Genomic DNA, 19,610 nt, shown 5'->3' with positions numbered 1-19,610 from the left:
CTGTGGCTTCCTTTGGAACTAAATGAATTGAGCCTCATGTCTGAGGCCCCATACACACCATAGAATCTATCCGCAGATAAATCCCATCAAATGGGTTTCTGCGGATAGATCCTATGGTGTGTACACGCCAACGGATATTTATCCGCAGATAAATCTCCCCTGGAATGGATTTCCAGCAGATAAATATTTGTCGACATGCACAGAATATCTATCTGCTGGAATCCATTCCAACGGATGGATCCGCTCGTCTGTACAGACTTACCGGATCCATCCGTCCAAAGGGATTCCCCGCACGCGCCGTAATGAATAGACGCATGCGTGGAATTCCTTATATGACAGCGTCGCGCCCGTCGCCGCGTCATAATAGCGGCGACGGCGCGACACGTCATCGGCAGAGGATTTCAGCGCGGATTTCAATGCGATGGTGTGTACACGCCATCGCATTGAAATCCTCTGAAATCTTAGAGAGGATTTATCCGCGGATACGGTCCGCTGAACCGTATCTGCGGATAAATTCTATCGTGTGTATGGGGCCTGAGTCTTTGTTAGGCAGCTATCCTCGATGGGGGAGCTAGCTTAAAAAATAACATAATATTTAGTATGTAAATACATTCAAGAAAGAAATAGAGCTATATAAAAAGTACAATTTCAGTGCAAAATAGGATGTAAATTGCTGCTAGTACCGATCAAATAAGTAGAACGGTGCTGCGGTAATGACACATAAAATGATTTAAATTCAATTGCATATAAAATAATAAACGTGAAAGTCCAAAGTGATGAAAAAAAGTCTTCAGTTCCTTCCAAATAGATTTAACCAAATAGCGCACAACGAAAGTGCTGGTGCTCTCTTCCACCTCGATATCCTAGCCGCTCACCTTAAAATCTGACCCCTGTTTTACCAGCAGGCCAGATAAAGCAGATGCCCTCTGGGGGTAATCAATGAATCGGCCCGGCTTGGAGCTCCTAATTCTTCCGTTTTACCCCCTTACTGGCTTAACCAGTCTCAGACATCCCTCAGGTGACTCTATAGGATAAAAAAAACACCAGATCTAGTGCTCTCTGTTTGCCAAAGGTTTATTTGTTCAAGTAGGAACAACATACAGTAAAATCACAAAAAAGCACCTCAGCAGTGCAGCTAAGGATGCAATGAACAACACGATATTCGTGAGATGACGTCACCACTGCGTCTCCTCCACCTATACGCGTTACGTCAAATGAACGTGACTTCATTAGTAAGGGGCAGAGACAGGACATCTCACCGCTGTTTATATACACTGCTGTCCCCTCATAATGTGCAGCGACTCCTCCCTTTCTATCCAGCTTTTTTTACAGAGCCGGCTGCATTAAACACAACCACGTGTCTCACACAGGAACAGGAAGTGGCAAAATTGCACTAATACTAACGGGGACACTCAGTAAATACACCAAATCTTCCCAAATTTAGCTAAATAAAAATTAGCTGGTGACTCCATCACACAAGTACCCTTAGCGCAGTGTTTCTCAATTCCAGTCCTCAGGCCCCCCCAACAGGTCAGGTTTTCAGGATTTCCATTATTTTGCACAGGTGATTTGATCAGTTTCACTGCCTTAGTAATCACCACAGCCTTTTCATCTGAGGGAAATCCTGAAAACCTGACCTGTTGGGGGGGCCTGAGGACTGGAATTGAGAAACACTGCCTTAGCGAGTCACCAGCTAATTTATATTTTGCAACTTCCTGTTCCTGTGAGAGACACGTGGTTGTGTTTAATGCAGCTGTCTCTGTAAAAGGAGCTGGATAGGAAGGCCAGCAATAATTTATCCGTTTTGACATCATTTGTTCACCTATGTTTCCTAGTATTCTATGACTTCCGTGGCTACAGGCTCATAATCTACACATAGATTGGGGCACAAAAGAGATATCCTTCCCTTCTGGTTATGGTTCCCGAAATTGTCTTGTGCCAAGGACTTTCAAATCAGCCAATTGCCTTACAATTCAACCTACTTCTAATGAACATCAGAATGTCCCACCAGCATACTAAGAGTTTATGGACATTTTTGATTTTTTTCTCAGGAGATAGCATGGGATAATACACTCATAACATGTTTTTGGAAATTCAGTTTTTATTATCACAAAGATATGCATTGTTGCAGACTCCTTCCAAAAAGGGCCGAGGACACGTCGGCTGACATCTTCAAACCTTGTAAAGACTTTGTTCCCGAGATTTGCAAAGGTCAGCCGAGCTGTCCTCAGGCCTTTACGTGCATTTCCGAATGGCGCCGATTGGCTCCAGCGCCCTCCCCCACCTCAGGCCAAATGCGGTACTGCACACCGCATTGGCCTGAATCATGCTCGTTTTGTGACACAACACGCACAAACCGAGTTATGATTTTTAAAAATACAGTGCTCGTATTGCATAACGCTCCTTAACCGCGTTACTCCCAGTCCGAGGTTCCACTGTATACAATTACTAATTGTGAAGGTCATCTACATACTACATACAGTTATCAGATGTTTGAAGCTACAAGTAATTACTGTAGTCCTAGTTTATCCGGCTCAGCTAGTGCACTTTTAAATTAATTAGCTTCAAGTTCTTTTCTTCAAAATATCAAAATCAATTTTTTGCTTGAGCAGATTACTTTTAATCAGCTTATCACAAGCAGTGATTAAAGGATTTGAAATGCTACGATAGAAAATGTGAAGTTAACTTTTTCAGCAGACATCCTAATATATATGAAAATAAAATAGATTGAATGTCAGGAAAGTGACATTTCACACATAAATCCAGAATTAAATGTCTATAGACATCATTTACCCCACAATGGAAGAATTCTACAATATAAGCCAATGCAATTTGTTCAAGTTGCGCAACATTTAAACTCACATTTAATCGTTTCTCAGTGGAAAGAGATTTTTGTGAAATGCTGTGTACACACGATCGGAAATTCTGACAAGAAAAGTCTGATGTGAGCTTTTGGTCAGAAATTCCGACCTTGTGTATGCTTGTCAGTGAGGAGAGGAGAGGGATCGCTGCAGCCCAGCTGCTGATCAGTGAGTATCAGCTGTTTTTTACAGCTTTTTACTCACTGATCACCAGCCTAGTGTCACACACAATGTAAAATACACACTGTAAACACACATGACCCCCAAAACACATGTCCCCATACACACATGTCCCCACACAGTAAAAACACATGTCGCCACACACATGTCCCCATACACACATGTCCCCACACACGTCCCCACATAGTAAAAACACCTGGTCCCCACATATGTAACAGTAAAATCACATGTCCCAATGATCATTTGCACACATTTGTCCGTGATCTCCTGCGCACATCTGTACATGATCATTTGCGTACATATGTCCGCGATCACACAAACCAATTATACACTTAAAGGGGTGGTTCCCCTAAAAATAAACTTTTAACATTGCATTTCCCACATTAATAACAATTAGAATCGGTTGGTTTTATTAAAAAAAACGTCCTAATTGATGGACAGGCATCCGTCCGACGCATACATCGCGTCACGAGATGCCGAAAGAAGCCGAACGTCGGTGCGCATGCGCCGTATAGAGCCGCACCGACGTTCGGCTTTTTTCGGCATCTCGTGACGCGATGTATGCGTCGGTCGGATGCTTGTCCATCAATTAGGAACGCCCAGCCCCAGCATCGTACCCGGAAGTGGCGGTGAGAACGTATATAGCAAACGGTACGTACGGACGTTTTTTTTTAATAAAACCAGCCGATTCTAATTGTGATTAATGTGGGAAATGCAATGTTAAAAGTTTATTTTTAGGGGAACCAACCCTTTAATGGGATTTTTACCAAAAACATGTATCAGAATAAATTTTGGCTTAAATTTATGCCAAAATTCGATTTTATTGGATTTCTTTTAAAATAGAAAGAAGAAAATATTGTTTTTTTCCCAAATTTCTGCACTTTTTTCGCTTATATCGCAAAAAATTAAAAACAGAGTCATGAATAAATACCACCAAAAGAAAGCTCTATTTGTGCAAACAAAATTATAAAAAATGTATTTGGGTACAGTGTAGCAGGACTGCGCAATTGTCATTGAAAGTGCGAGAGCGCTGAAAGCTGAAAATTGGTCTGGGAAAGAAGGGGGCGAAATAGCCCAGTATTGATGTGGTTACAAAATAAATAAAAAAAACAGCTATTCAAGGTTCCATTGTACTTACTTTTTTTTTTTAAACTACAATAGTTATGTCCAACATTAGTGCTGTTGATTGGAGCGGTGTGCAGGGGAGCATATCGGACCACTGGAGACCCAGGTTGCTGCTTTTGTGTGAGAACACCGATTCAAATCTCCAATGAACTGCCAGCACAGTATAGTAACCCTTGCTGCACCACACAGCATGGAAATAACTAAAAGAAGGCATCTTCATTAATTTAGATGCCTGACTGCATTACCATACTAAATACAGAAGGTTCAACAGGGCTTTAATATATTGCTGCTCAACAGTCCTTGTGGTGGCTGCATTATTTTTGCCTTTTTTATTTTATATTTTTTTATATGTGTATTATATTCAATAAAAAATTACAAGGGCAAACATAAATGCAAAGCATCCAGTAGATGAGAAATAGGATATAGACAAGGGGGTGGATCCACAAAGAAATTACGCCGGCGTATCTATTGATACGCCGGCGTAATTTCAAAATTCCTGCGTCGTATCTTTGTTTTGAATCCTCAAAACAAGATACAACGGCATCTCGGCTAGATCCGACAGGCGTACGTCTTCGTACGCCGTCAGGTCTTAGATGCAATTTTTCGGCTGCCGCTAGGTGGCGTTTCCTTTAAAATCTGCGTTGAGTATGCAAATTAGCTATTTCCGACGATCCACGAACGTACGACTGGCCGTCGCATTTTTGTACGTCGTTTCCGTTCGGCTTTTTCCGGCGTATAGTTAAAGCTGCTATATGGTGGCGTACTCAATGTTAAGTATAGCCGTCGTTCCCGCCTCGCATTTTTAATTTTTTACGTCGTTTGCGTAAGTCGTCCGTGAATGGGGCTGGACGCCATTTACGTTCACAATGACGTCCTTGCGACGTCATTTGGAGCAATGCACCCTGGGATATTTTAGGGACGGCGCATGCGCAGTTCGTTCGGCGCGGGGACGCGCTTCATTTAAATGAAACACGCCCCCTGCCTGCCGAATTTGAATTCCGCACCCTTAAGCCGCGAGAGATACACTACCGCGCCGTAACTTACGGCACAAATTCTTTTAGGATTCAAACCAACAAAAAGTAAGTTACAGCGGCGTAGCGTATCTTAGATACGCTGCGCCCGGCGCAGATGTATGTGGATTTGCCCCAAGGTCCACAAATATCTTAGGACATCAAAAAACCTGCATAAGTGACAAGTGATGTATCGTGAAATTTGACCTTTGAGAAACTATGGAACCAAACAGTATTTTAAGCATAAAAAGAGAATGAGGAACTGAGATGGTACAATAGTAAAACAGCATAAAATAAAATATGGGTCAGATTTCCAAAATGACTGGGCTTCCCACTACGTTTCATCGGGTGTATGCTATACACAAAAAGCAAAAGATATAGCAAAATGGAATGTTATTGCCAAATTCTACATCTTAAAATTTTTATGGATATTTTACCTTCGATTGGCCTACATAATCACACAGAGCAAGTGCAATGACTGCTCAAAATGCATTTTTTCAGGTGATAGAAAGTTGCGGTTGATGCATGCTATATGTGACATGACACATCTGACACAAGGTATGGGATGAGTTGAAGAGGTAATCCGATGTGCTTGCTAGAAAATCCCTGTACTGTGCATGCCAAGTACATAATGTTGTACGCGGTTTCATTCTCTGCTATGGTTCGCTGATTGCTGCACTTCTCAGTCTTTAAAACTGCCTTACCCACAGTCTTCTTCTGCTTTCATCAGCACACCAACTACTATCAACAGATGGCATTTCTCTGATAATTCCAGTTGAAGGGTTTTATTCAGTGGTTACTAAGTAGTTCTGAGTGCTAACGTTTATATGTCGTGATTAATGCAGATCCACCATATGACTACAACTGGTTTAATGGAGATTTGTCAAATAAAGCTGAACACAGTATCATTTACCTGGTGCAAATGTTTCAGACAATTCCTTGCACAATGAAAATTATTGATATTTCCTTTCAATACAGAATTTATTGAACATACAGCTAGGGAATTAGGAATTAGCAAAGTCAAAGTAAAGGCTATCATAGCTGTTGGCTCTCAACCCCATCCTACAGTATTCAGTTATCGTACTAAAACATATTTTTAAGAGGCACATAACAACTGGCATATTTAATTTGCAATCAACGACCTATAGGGTCTTTTCACACAGGCGCCCCCGTGTTACAGATTCTGCTTGCTCAGCAGTGAATCGCTCCGCTGATCTCTGCTGAGCAGGCGGATGACAGGTCCGTCTCCGCTCACTGTGCAGAACGGACACAGTCCCACTCTCCTCTATTGGGAAATCCATCTGATCCTATCCGATCCTGTCTGCCGGACGGCTGCAAAATAGGACCACCACCCATCTGGTTTTTGCGGGCAGGATCAGATGACAGCGGATGTCCACTGACATCTGCCGCTCCATAGGGGATACTGCACGGTCCAATCAGGTCCACCTTAAAAACTGACAGGCGGACCCGATCGGTCAGCCCATGTGAAAGGACCCTTTTATTAAAGGGAAACCCTTTTTTTAGTTTTGGATAGAGTGGAGATGGAGTATGACCAATGTACACTATGTGCATTGTCAATTTATTTCTGTGTGTCCTATTCACACTGCAACACAGCCATGCAGTGCATTGCGTTGCTCTACATTGACATGAACAAATCATAATTTTTGTACACTTTAAAAAATTTCAGTGGTTCAGAGTAAAAAAAAGGGAGCTGTTTAATTCCCTGACCACCCCCTACTACAGTCGGAACGGACAGCTGAAGGTACTTAGCTACAGTTTACTTTCATGCAGCTGTCCATTCAGTGTGAACGGGTCCTTAGAGCACCTATTAGGTTTTTATTGCTGCCCGTGTCTCCATTTGGGAAATTAACCCTCTCTATTTGTCCTGTTTACCATTATTATTGAAAGTGCAAGTAAAAGAAAATCCCAAATCTTGGGTTGTCCTCAATGGGGACACTAGTTCTGGTGATCTGGGGGAGGCCTGAAGGAATTCCCTTAATTTGCAGGGATTTCCTCTCACTTCCTGGCTTGGCTATGGGGCAGGAAGTTAAGGGAAATCTCACCATACTCATGCTGGCTATACATGGAGTACATGTCAGGGGTTCATCAAAACTCAATCCATGGGTGACCCTGTTGGCATTCTCCCACCTGACATCCTTTGATCAGAAAATTGAAAAAGCCAGGCTGAAAATTAACATCTGAGTAGTGGCTGCCTTCAATCAGATGCAGTCAGTGTTCAGGTATTCTGAAAGCTGCAGGTGCCGACCAGAATACAATAGCTGTCAGGGGGGATTCCTCCATCCAATCTAAACAGGAATCAATAGATTTTTCTTGTTCAGCCCAAGAGGCTGACTGAGAGAAATCTTATAGTGTCTGGCCAGTTTACGGAGACTACCAGAAGACTACCAGAAGATCACACCAATCACCAGAGCAGCTGAACATAAGTGACATATAAATGGACACTAATCCAAATATCTAATCACTTTTAGTTTATTTAAGCCATGAGTGTTAAAGTGATTGTAAAGCCTTGTTTTAAGAAAAAATAACAAATATATTATACTTTACCTCCTCTGTGCAGTTGGTTTTGCACAGAGCAGTCCAAATCCTCATTTTCTTTGGTCCCTCCCTCCTATTGAGTGCTCAGCCAGCAACTCACTATGGGGGGACCTGAGCCGAGTCAGAGCTCTGTGTATCTATTAAGGCCTCATACACACGACCGAACATGTTAGCTGAAACTGGTCCGTCGGACCAGTTTCCGCGGACATGTTCGGTCATCTGTACGGCCGACCGGACAATTTTCCGGCGGATCGGACAGGTTTCCAGCGGACAAATGTTTCTTAGCATGCTAAGAAACATGTCCGCTGGAAGCCTGTCCGTCGAACATGTTTGGTCGTCTGTACGACTCACCGGACATGTCCGCTCGGCCGAAAGCCCTCGCATGCGTCAAAGTGATTGACCTTCCAGGGTCGCGCACGTCGCCGCGTCATCGTCGTGGCGACGGCGTGGCCACGTCACCGCGTTCGCTGTCCGCAAGAAATTTGGTCTGATGGTGTGTACAGCCATCAGACCAAAATCCGCCAGCGGACCATTTTCATTGGACATGTCCCGTCGTGTGTACGAGGCCTAAGACACGCATAGAATGCATTGAGATAAAAAAAAAACGTTTGCCTTTACAACTCCTTTAAACCGATAATTCAAGTTGGGAACGATGATTCTTCTCATTAATAAACTAAGACCTCCCCAACCCTAAACCTGTCATATGCACGAAGCACACTGACCCATAGCTCCGCTCAAACTGGCCTCTCTTGTACATGGACAACCCAGGTGCCAGCCATAGTCATAGTCCATCTCCACTCTCCATTGGGAACATAAAATAATGTCAGCCGTACTCCACTTAGCTCTTCTTGCAGTATTTTTTAATAATCAATAATAAAACTACATACATTGATATCTCCATTCGAAAACCAGCCTCCTTTGGCACATTTTACCACGCCTTCTATCCTTGTGAGGAAGCCAAGAGTGGTGAAACGCTGTTTTTTGGGTGGAGATATCACTGTATGTTGTCAATTTATTATTAAAAATACTGCAAGAGCTGACATTCTTTTATACTTTCATATGCTCATTTACACATAGTTTTTTTCTTTCTAATCAAACAAGTGCAGGTGCCAATTATGGACCGTGAGGGAAGAAAGATGAGGCATAATGATAGCTAAACATCGATAGACCAGGAGTAAAAGAAGTAACTGCTTGTGGGCTAGTGGGCATCGAAGAGGCAGAGGGGAAGTTGTTCATGGTGTGGTGCAGGAGTGGGTGAAAGAGAGAGAAGAGAGGCCCTGACCATGGGGGTGAGAAGATAAAGTAGGGGCTGACTGGGAAAGAAAGGAAGAAGACACTAAATATGAGTACCAGGAAGAATGTTGATGAGCTGAAAGAAAATCCACTGGAGAAGGTACCAGATAATGTAATAAGACCAGTGAGTAAAGTTTCCAACAAACACTGTATAAGTTGTACATTGTTGGCTTGAACTATAGGGGGAGAAGTGACAGTGAATAGGGGTGGTTGCTGGCAGAAAATGTACTGTGGGCAGTAAGGGTAAACTGGCAGAAAATATAGTGTGATATTATGGGCAATAGGGGGAGAAGGGTCAGAGAACATAGTGTGGTGGGGCAGCTGCCAGGGAAAGCAGTGTGGACATTAGGGGAAGAAGTGTCAACAAACAAAATGTGGATAGGGAGGGGGAACTGCCATAGAACATAGTGTGGATTTTTGAGGTAGATGCTAGAAAATGCATTGCACGCAGTTGGTGGAGGACTGGCAGAGAAGCTGCATGCTGCTAAAGCCTCATACACACAATGAGAATATCGGACGAATGAGCCTCCATTTTTTTTGCATGCTAGTCTCATATTGAAAACCAATAGGTTACTAGTCACAAATATTTTCGTATGACAGAATACAACTTCGGAAGTGATGTACTGTAATGTGTTGTATTGTATTGTAATGTATTCTTTCATTTACAAGTTCCTGGTCTTCCGATTTTTGTTAGATAAATACAGTACTGATTAAACAAGTACTTTCTTCTGATAATTTCGCATGAACTGTCGTGATCGGCTCTCGAAAGCTGTGTACTAACGATCAGATTATTGTACAATCGCCTCAAAAAGCATTATTTTTCATGCGATTTTCTCATTGTGTGTACTAGGCTTAACCACTTCAGCCCCGGACCATATTGCTGGTCAAAGACCAGAGCACTTTTTGCGATTCGGCACCTTGTCGCTTTAACTGACAATTGCACAGTCGTGCGACGTGGCTCCCACAAATAGAGCTTTCTTTTGGTGGTATTTGATCACCTCTGCAGTTTTTAGTTTTTGCCCTATAAACAAAAATAGAGCGACAATTTTGAAAAAAATGTATATTTTTTACTTTTTACCATAATAAAAATCCCCCAAAAATATATAAAAAAAACATTTTTTTTCCTCAGTTAAGGCCGATACGTATTCTTCTACATATTTTTCGTAAAAAAAAATTGCAATAAGCGTTTATTGATTGGTTTGGGCAAAAGTTATAGCGTTTACAAAATAGGGGGTAGTTTTATGGCATTTTTATTAATATTATTTTTTACTAGTAATGGCGTCGATCAGCAATTTTTTTTCGGTACTGCGACATTATGGCGGACACTTCAGACACTTTTGACACATTTTTGGGACCATTGGCATTTTTATAGCGATCACTGCTATAAAAATGCATTGATTACTATAAAAATGCCACTGGCAGGTAAGGAGTTAACACTAGGGGGCAGGGAAGGGGTTAAGTATGTTCCCTGGGTGTGTTCTAACTGTAGGAGGGGGGGACTCACTAGGGGAAATCACTGATCACTGTTCATACATTGTATGAACAGACGGTCAGGCATTTCTCCCCTGACAGGACAGCTCCCGGTTCTCGCTCTGTAACAAGCGATCGCGGGTGCCCGGCGGCGATCGCGTCCCTATTGGCTGCTCGGCGAGATGACGTAAAGCTACGTGATCTCGCCCAGCAGAGCCGACCTGCCGCCGTATAACTGCGGCGGCTGGTCGGCATGCAGTTAAAGCGGAGCTCCACCCTAAAGTGGAACTTCCGCTCATCGGATTCCCCCCCCCCCTCCGGTGCCACAATTTGCACCTTTCAGGGGGGAGGGGGGTGCAGATATCTAAGACAGGTATTTACACCCACTTCCGGGCATAGACTCTGCGGGGACCTGCGGGCAGTACGTCAGTTGTGTTCTGGGAAACACACGGCTCCCAGAACACAGAGGGGAACAGTGAGGACGGCGCAGCGCAACTGGGAACCGGGCAGTGAAGCCGCAACGCTTCACTTCCTGATTTCCTCACTGATGATGGCGGTGGGGGCATCCGAGAGACGAGCGATTGCTCATCTTCTGCTGCCGAAATCGCTGGACTCCAGGACAGTTAACTGTCCATTTATTAAAAGTCAGCAGCTGCAGTATTTGTACGCTTTAAGGTTGTGGATATACTACTGTTTCTATTTTAAAAAAAAGAAGACCTCCGCCAGGGTCTGGACACTGATAAGGGAATAGCATGTGTATGTGCTGGGGCTCCAACATGTCAAGCATGTGATTTCCTACTACATTTAATCTCTATAATACACATTGAGAATGGATTGAAACCCACCAGCTCTGTGAGCAACCTGTCAGGGCTGTGAATATTTATGTATTGGGACCAGCTGGTTGAGGCCAACAGCTCAGATCAGGACTCTATACACACTGAGCACTCAAAGGAAACACTGGCAGATTCCCCAGGGAAAACAGGGAATTTCAATTGTTTCATCATCTATATACAGGTATATAGAGAGAGAGAGATAAGGAAGCATAGCAATGAATAGGATGTAGCAAGGTTAAAGAAAACATTAGATGTCTTCTACCAAAAAACTGGAGGAATCCCAACTGACATATTTTTCTAACTGACAGTACTGGCAACCAGAGAGAATACTGTTAGCAAGGGGTTGGTCTAAAATAAAACCATTTAAATGAGTGCAGCCAGAATTTTGGGTGATTCATGTCAAAGTCTCCTTAGAAGCATTATCTCCAGGAACAAGTTTGTATACTTGATAACTGTCCTTTATTTCCAGGAACAGTACCGAATGTTAAATGATTGTCACATTCCTCTGGGAAGATTTTTTTTCATTTTTAAGAATGGCAAATTGTGGTTTATGCCACAGTTCTCTGATGTACTGTATGTTGAATACAATTGCAATTAGTAACTATTATTACATTTAAATTAAAATGTATATTTATGGGCAAGCGTTATTGAAAGCAGCATTCAAATAGAACAAATTAAAATCTGAGATTTATTTTCAAATTTCCACAGGTTTTATATAATATATGTAATACATTGAGTATTATTATGGTACTTTAGTAAATTGAGTACAACACTGCTGTACGATTATATCTTTCTAGAGAATATTCTGATATTAAAATATAAAAATATTTATAGCAACAGCATGCATGTCTGAGCCATAGCTACCCCATATTCAGCTTTTCCTTATAGGAATTGTTGCCATATTTGGGATTATACTCTCCTACATTCTGTTGTGGGTATTCTTTTGTTGATTCATACACAGTGTGGCTCACATTTTCTTCTACGGACTTTGTGTATGTAAACCCAATTCTATTTTAGTATGGTTGGCATCATGGATCACTGTATGCAATTTTTTAAAACTAAATAATTTTTGTAAATCTATTGCAAAATTTCTAACTTGAAGAAGATTGTGCCAGTAACAACACTTCCAGTTGCAAGCTCACAACACTGAAGGCCCTTACACACAATCGGGCTTTTTGACAACAAACCTCAGATGGACCTGTTTTTGCAGACAATCTGACCTTGTGTACGCTCCATCGTACAAACTTTCCGGCAACAAATGTCTGATGGAGCAAATCCGATCGTGTGTGTACACAAGTCCATCGGACTAAAGTCCAAAGTACAAACACGCATGCTTAGAACCATTGCAAAAGATCAGACAACAATAGCAGAAGTTGCCCAAAGGGTGGCGGTAAAAAACAGAAAAACCACGTAGTACGTTTATTACGTCACTACATTCGTGTTTGTTGGCTGAAAAACCTTGTGTATGCATACCAAGTTCATGGACAACGCCCTTCGGAGCAAAATCCACGGAAAAGTCTGTTGGAAGTCCGATCGTGTGTATGAGGCTTAAGCCATGCAAGCTCCTTAAGTTGGATGATGGGTTGCCTATCTGATCTACCAAATAGCTAGCACAATGGCCAACAGAAGGAAGTTGCACAGAATGCTAACAGCACTGCTTCTAAATACACTCTTAGATTTTCTGCAGATTTTTGTCTTTAGATTCGCCTAAACCATTATAGTGCCAGGGCCTGCTGGATTGCATACAAATTGAAACTCTAACGACTGTTTTTCGGGTTGTAAAATATTACGTTTTTAATGGTCTAGAACAAACAACGTTTTTTTTAACCCGATCGTTAAAACGGCCTTGCCTACACACGATCGTGAAAAAAAAATGCTCTAGCAAAGCGCGGTGACGTACAACACGTACGACGGCACTATAAAGGGGAAGTTCCATTCGGATGGCGCCACTCTTGGGGCTGTTTTTTCTGATTTTGTGTTAGTAAAAGACGATTCACGCTTTTCTGTCTGTTACAGCGTAATGAATGTGCTTACTCCATTACGAACGTTAGTTTTAACAGAACGAGGGCTCCCGTCTCATAACTTGCTTCTGAGCATGCACGTTTTTTTCACGTCGTTAAAGCCCAGACCATTTTTTACGACGTTAAAAACTACAACGTTAAAAACGTTGTGAAAAATTGGAGCATGTTCTAAATTTTTAATGGCCATTCTTTACATCGTGAAAAATATTCTCGAGCCCACACACGATCGTTTTTAATGACATTAAAAAAAAAATTGAAAAACGGTTGTGTATATGCGTTTAAGGTTTGACCTCAAATTATATGGTTTTGGTAAATCTGAAGACAAAAATCTGCAGAAAATCTAATAGTGTGTATGGGACTTTAGTGTTGTCAGCTTGCAACAGGAAGTGCTCTTACTGGCAAGATCTCTAGTTAAGAAAGCTTGCAATTGATTCCCAAAAAATATTTGTTTAAGAAAACTGTATACAATAAGACATTATGCTAAACATACTGAAAAATAAACAGATCTAGGGTTTACATACACTTTAACTGTTTTATATTGAATATGTTTTGGTTTACAGTGTTAAAGCATCCATTTAATGGAAATATATTAAAGAGGAGTTCCACCCAAAAATTGAACTTCCTCTTAACCCACTCCTCTCCCCCTTACATGCCACATTTGGCATGTAATTTTTTTGGGGGGGGAGTGGGGGCTTCAGGAGAAGGGGACTTCCTGTCCCACTTCCTCCTTCCACCGAGGGGCTGCAAAGGCGATTAAGCTTAATCGCCTTTTGGCAGCACCTCCCTGTAGGCGATCGCCTAGGACATGTCAGGTCCTAGGCGATCGCCTGTCCAATCAAACAGCGCAGCGCCGCGCCGCTCGCGCATGCGCAGTGGGTGCCCGGCCGTGAAGCCGAAAGCTGTCACGGCCGGGTGCCCACAGTGACAATGAAGACGCCGGCCGGGGAGGGGGGGAGAGGAGCGGACCCCCGGCCGGCGCGTCGCTGGAGCAGGTAAGTGTCAGTTTGTTAAAAGCCAGCAGCTACACTTTTTGTAGCTGCTGACTTTTAATAAACTTAAAAAATGGGTGGAAAACCCCTTTAAGCTTAACCATTTTTAATGTGAACTAAGCATCAGAGTTTTATTATCTGTAAACATTTTGTAATTGCATTGCTGCCTTTTCACTTTTGAATTGTTACTATTTTGCTTAGATTTATTCAACTTGAAAGGTGCATATCCATAATGCAACCATTCTTCCCTTTGTAGGAAGGACTTGGTTTTGGAAGATGCGATCCTTCCCGCGCTATCTGCACCTTTCAGGAAGATTTCCAGGAATTTGAAATGATTGATGAGGAAGACGATGAAGAGGAAGAGGAGGAAGAGGAGGAAATCCAGCCTCAAGAAGACAGCAAACAAGATGAGTCGCCTCCATCACCAAGTCCTTCTCCTCTTCCCCCTGAAGATTTACTGAAAAACAGACCATGCACTCTGAGACTTAGTGTCCCTCGAACACAGGTGAGGTTATAAATATGTGAATTAGAGGAACAGAAGGATATAATAAAGTCAGGAAGATATATGAATATGGCTAGCGCAATCAATGAATATAATGAGTACGTTAGAAGGGAGTCTTTACAATTAGGTGATATGATTATAATATACTGCATATTGACACTACATACAGTGCCTTGCGAAAGTATTCGGCCCCCTTGAACTTTGCAACCTTTTGCCACATTTCAGGCTTCAAACATAAAGATATAAAACTGTAATTTTTTTTGGAAGAATCAACAACAAGTGGGACACAATCATGAAGTGGAATGAAATTTATTGGATATTTCAAACTTTTTTAACAAATAAAAAACTGAAAAATTGGGCGTGCAAAATTATTCAGCCCCTTTACTTTCAGTGCAGCAAACTCTCTCCAGAAGTTCAGTAAGGATCTCTGAATGATCCAATGTTGACCTAAATGACTAATGATGATAAATAGAATCCACCTGTGTGTAATCAAGTCTCCGTATAAATGCACCTGCACTGTGATAGTCTCAGAGGTCGCACTTTGCACTTGTAGTTTGCACTTGTAGTGCAAAGTGGATTTGCCTTTTGTAAATAACCCCTATGCTTCAGTAAAGAAATCCTTTCTTGTAAAGTAGCTGAGGTGTATCTAGTATGCTCCATGCATTACCTTTGCCGTACCCACTCTGGCAAGTGTAACCATTGAGTTCCAGTAGTCACTTTCACAGCCAAGATTCCAGTCTGTGTTGTAGGAATGCTAAAGTCACTGCTGTGTGATTGAACTGTATTACTGCTGATATTCTCCCCATTCATAAATGCAGTGTAACAATATTGTTACATAACAACTAGAAATATATATACAGCGCTGCCCCTTTAAATTCTTTCCGTGCACTTTACTATCTTTAAAGCAATAATAAGTGCAATTCTCAAAGTGCCAATGTAAATTAAAGTGCAACGTGCAATCCTCAAAATGCCAGTGCAAAATAAATGAAGGAAAAATTTAATTAAATACAATACTCAGGCCTAGTACACACGAGAGGATTTATCCGCGGATACGGTCCAACGGACCGTTTCCGCGGATAAATCCTCTCGAAGATTTCCGCGGATTTGGAACCGATGGAGTGTACTCACCATCGAATCGAAATCCCATCGCGATGACGTGTCGCGCCGTCGCCGCGATGATGACGCGGCGACATGCGCGACGCTGTCATATAATGAATTCCACGCATGCGTCGAATCATTACGACGCATGCGGGGGATCCATTCGGACGGATTGATCCGGTGAGTCTGTACAGACCAGCGGATCAATCCGTTGGGATGGATTCAAGCGGATAGATTTTAAAGCATGTCTTCAAATTTTTATCCGCTTGAAATCCATCCCAGGGGATAAAAATCCCCGGAAAAAGATCCGCTGGATTGTACACACCAGGGGATCTATCCGCTGGAGCCGGTCCGCGGATCAATTCCAGCGGATGGATCCTCTCGTGTGTACAGGGCCTAAGTTTTAGGGCTGCTGCTGTGGAAAGATACTAAAAGAACCCTTATGGCAACTACACAAAATATACACAGCGCTGCCTCTTAATAAACCCTCTAGACCAGTGATGGCGAACCTTGGCATCTCAGATGTTTTGGAACTACATTTCCCATGATGCTCAACTACACTGCAGAGTGCATGAGCATCATGGGAAATGTAGTTCCAAAACATCTGGGGTGCCAAGGTTCACCATCACTGCTCTAGACACAATAATATTAGTCCAACAATATATTAAGCTCTTCAGAAATGGGCTAAAGTAGTAGAAAAGGTGCCATCCTCAAATTGCTGGTGCAAAAAACATATTATTTCATAAGGTGCTCTCTTGTGTCCCCACTCACCAGAAAATGTCAGGATTGGAGCGTTAAGGGAAAACCTCCTGTGTTATCACTGGATATGTTGTTAATTCAACGTTTCTCCTTCACTCCTCCATATCTCATAATAATTCCGATTCGTTAGTCCATGCCATGAAATCACAGAAGATTTTTCCATAGTGTATAACCGAGATATATTTAAAATATATCTCAAAGTGCACTTACCATTCAGTTGTTAAAACAGAGCATATAGACAGGTAATTACCGCCGCCTCAGCATGCGTTCCAACTGCCGGATGTGATACATTAGGTCTAGGATGTGCTCAGTTGACACGTTTTGCCCCTCCCACTGGGCGTCTTCAGAAAATTCTTAACTTACAAAAAAATATATAAATAGAAAATAAAACACACAAATTCTGACAAGTCTTTTAATTAAAATTAAAACACCCCAAAAAATATCCCACAATGGAAATCCATTGTCAATAACATCGTTCAGCAATGAAGATGCTTTCCAATCATGATGATTACCAATGCCTGCCGAATAGGCGAAAAAAAAACCCTGCCAAAGACTCCTGGCAACTTCTCACCGCAAATGACAACTCCTGTTCCCCAACGTAGAACACAGGGGGTCTGCCACTGGACAAGGATGCTATTCAGAGAATGCAAAGCACTTCCTCACCTCTCCTCCAATCAGAGACTACTTTGCATTCATTGAGAAAAAAGCAAAGTGAGCTCTAATTGGTGCTCACACCAAGTGGCCAATCTCCAAGTTGGACAATGGGCCAGATTCTCGTAGAACTGCGGCGGCCTAACGTATCTCCTTTACGTTACACCGCCGCAAGTTTTACGGGCAAGTGCTTGATTCACAAAGCACTTGCCTGTAAACTTGCAGCGGCGTAGCGTAAAGTCCACCGGCGCAAGCCCGCCTAATTCAAATGATCCATGTAGGGGGCGTGGATCATTTAAATTAGGCGCGTTCCCGCGCCGATCGTACTGCGCATGCTCAGTCTCGAATTTTCCCGCCGTGCATTGCGCGAAATTACGTCGCAAGTACGTCATTGGTTTCGATGTTAACGTAAATGGCTTCCAGCGCCATTCACGGACGACTTACGCAAACGACGTAAAATTTTCAAATTGCGACGCGGGAACGACGGCCATACTTAACATTGAGTACGCCACCTAGGGGGCATGTTTATCTTTACGCCGCGTATCTCTTACGGAAACGACGTAATCACTACGACGGGCAAGCGTACGTTCGTGAATCGGCGTAACTAGTCATTTGCATATTCTACGCCGACTGCAATGGAAGCGCGACCTAGCGGTCAGCGTAGATATTGCACCCTAAGATACAACGGCGCTGGCCGTCGTATCTTAGGCATGTTTAAGTGTATCTCAGTTTGAGAATACACTTAAACATACGACGGCCTTAGATTCGGACTTACGTCGGAGTATCTGCTGATACGCCGGCGTAATTCTATGTGAATCTGGCCCAATGTAACTATGTAAAAAATGCCATAGCTGGAATTCTTCTTTAGTTTTAACCCTGGTCAACCTGTTCTTTTCTTCTTTTTTTTTTTACCTTTTGGCTTTTGAATACCGTATTTGCCGGTGTATAAGGTGACCGTGCGTATAAGAAGACCCCCTAATTTTACAGTTTTTTAAGATTTATAGCCTGTACTCACCGTATGAGACGACCCCCCTTCCGAGGCTTTCGTCGCTTTATATTTCTTCCTTCTGGAGCCATATTCTTCTTCCTTCTTGCTGGAGCAGGAGCCAATCACAGCGAGCGATGTATTCTATTAATGAATACAAAGCCTTCTTGGATTGGCAGAGGCTGTAACATCATTAGCCCACTCCTCTCTGACTCTCAAAGCCAATCCGAGCATGGCTACTGTATGTAGCCTGCTCAGATTGGCCGAGGTTGTTACTCCAATTCGAGCAGGCTCTGTATTCATTTGAATACATCGCTCACCGGGATTGGCTAAGCGGTATATACTGTATGTACCCGAAGCTACATTCAGTATTACTGCACATCCAGCAGGCATCCGAGCAGCTGACCCAGCGTATAAGACGACCCCTGCTTTTTGGCCAGTTTTTTTTTATTAAAATGTAGTCTTATACGCCAAAAAAAACAGTATGTAGAAACCACCAAAAAAAAAGCAATTTTTTCCCATACCCCAAAACAACTATTTGCAAATATTAAGAGCATTGCAGACCTTTTGGGGTAGATCCACAAAGAAATTACGCCGGCGTATCTATTGATACGCCGGCGTAATTTCAAAATTCCCGCGTCGTATCTTTGTTTTGAATCCTCAAAACAAGATACAACGGCACCTCGGCTAGATCCGACAGGCGTACGTCTTCGTAGATGCAATTTTTTGGCGGCCGCAAGGTGGCGCTCCCGTCGTAATCCGCGTCAAGTATGCAAATTAGCTATTTCCCGCGATCCACAAACGTACGTCGTTTTTTTTTCCGTCGTTTGCGTTCGGCTTTTTCCGGTGTATAGTTAAAGCTGCTATACTGAGGCGTACTCAATGTTAAGTATGGCCGTCCTTCCCGCGTACAATTTTTAATTTTTTACGTCGTTTGCGTAAGTCGTTCGCAAATAGGAATTTGCGTCGAATGACGTTACCGTCGTAAGCATTGGCGGGTTCCGGTTTAATTTCGAGCATGCGCACTGGGATACCCCCAGGGACGGCGCATGTGCAGTTCCAAAAAAACGTTGTTTACGTTGGGTCACAACGTATTAACATAAAACACGCCCCCATTAGATCCATTTGAATTCCGCGCCCTTACGCCGCGAGAGATACACTACGCCGCCGTAACTTACGGCGCAAATTCGTTGAGGATTCAAACCAAAGCAAAGTAAGTTACAGCCCGGCGCAGATGTATGTGGATCTGCCCCTTTGGCTATAGTTACAGAATTTTG

General features: G+C 42.7%; 1 protein-coding gene across 1 annotated transcript in view; it reads left to right on the top strand.

Moving 5' to 3' along the window:
- Positions 1 to 19,610, top strand: part of MAPK8IP2 (mitogen-activated protein kinase 8 interacting protein 2) — an 84,758-nt gene that overhangs the window by 29,531 nt on the left and 35,617 nt on the right. The window contains exon 3 of the mRNA XM_040343147.1: positions 14,595 to 14,843. Coding sequence (XP_040199081.1) covers positions 14,595 to 14,843 — 249 coding nt within the window. The remainder of the gene's footprint in view (positions 1 to 14,594; positions 14,844 to 19,610) is intronic.

The sequence above is a fragment of the Rana temporaria genome, chromosome 3, assembly GCF_905171775.1.
Source record: "Rana temporaria chromosome 3, aRanTem1.1, whole genome shotgun sequence".
Lineage (NCBI taxonomy): Eukaryota > Metazoa > Chordata > Amphibia > Anura > Ranidae > Rana > Rana temporaria.
Note: the sequence above shows the minus strand (reverse complement) of the source record. Positions and strands in the feature narration are given on the sequence as shown.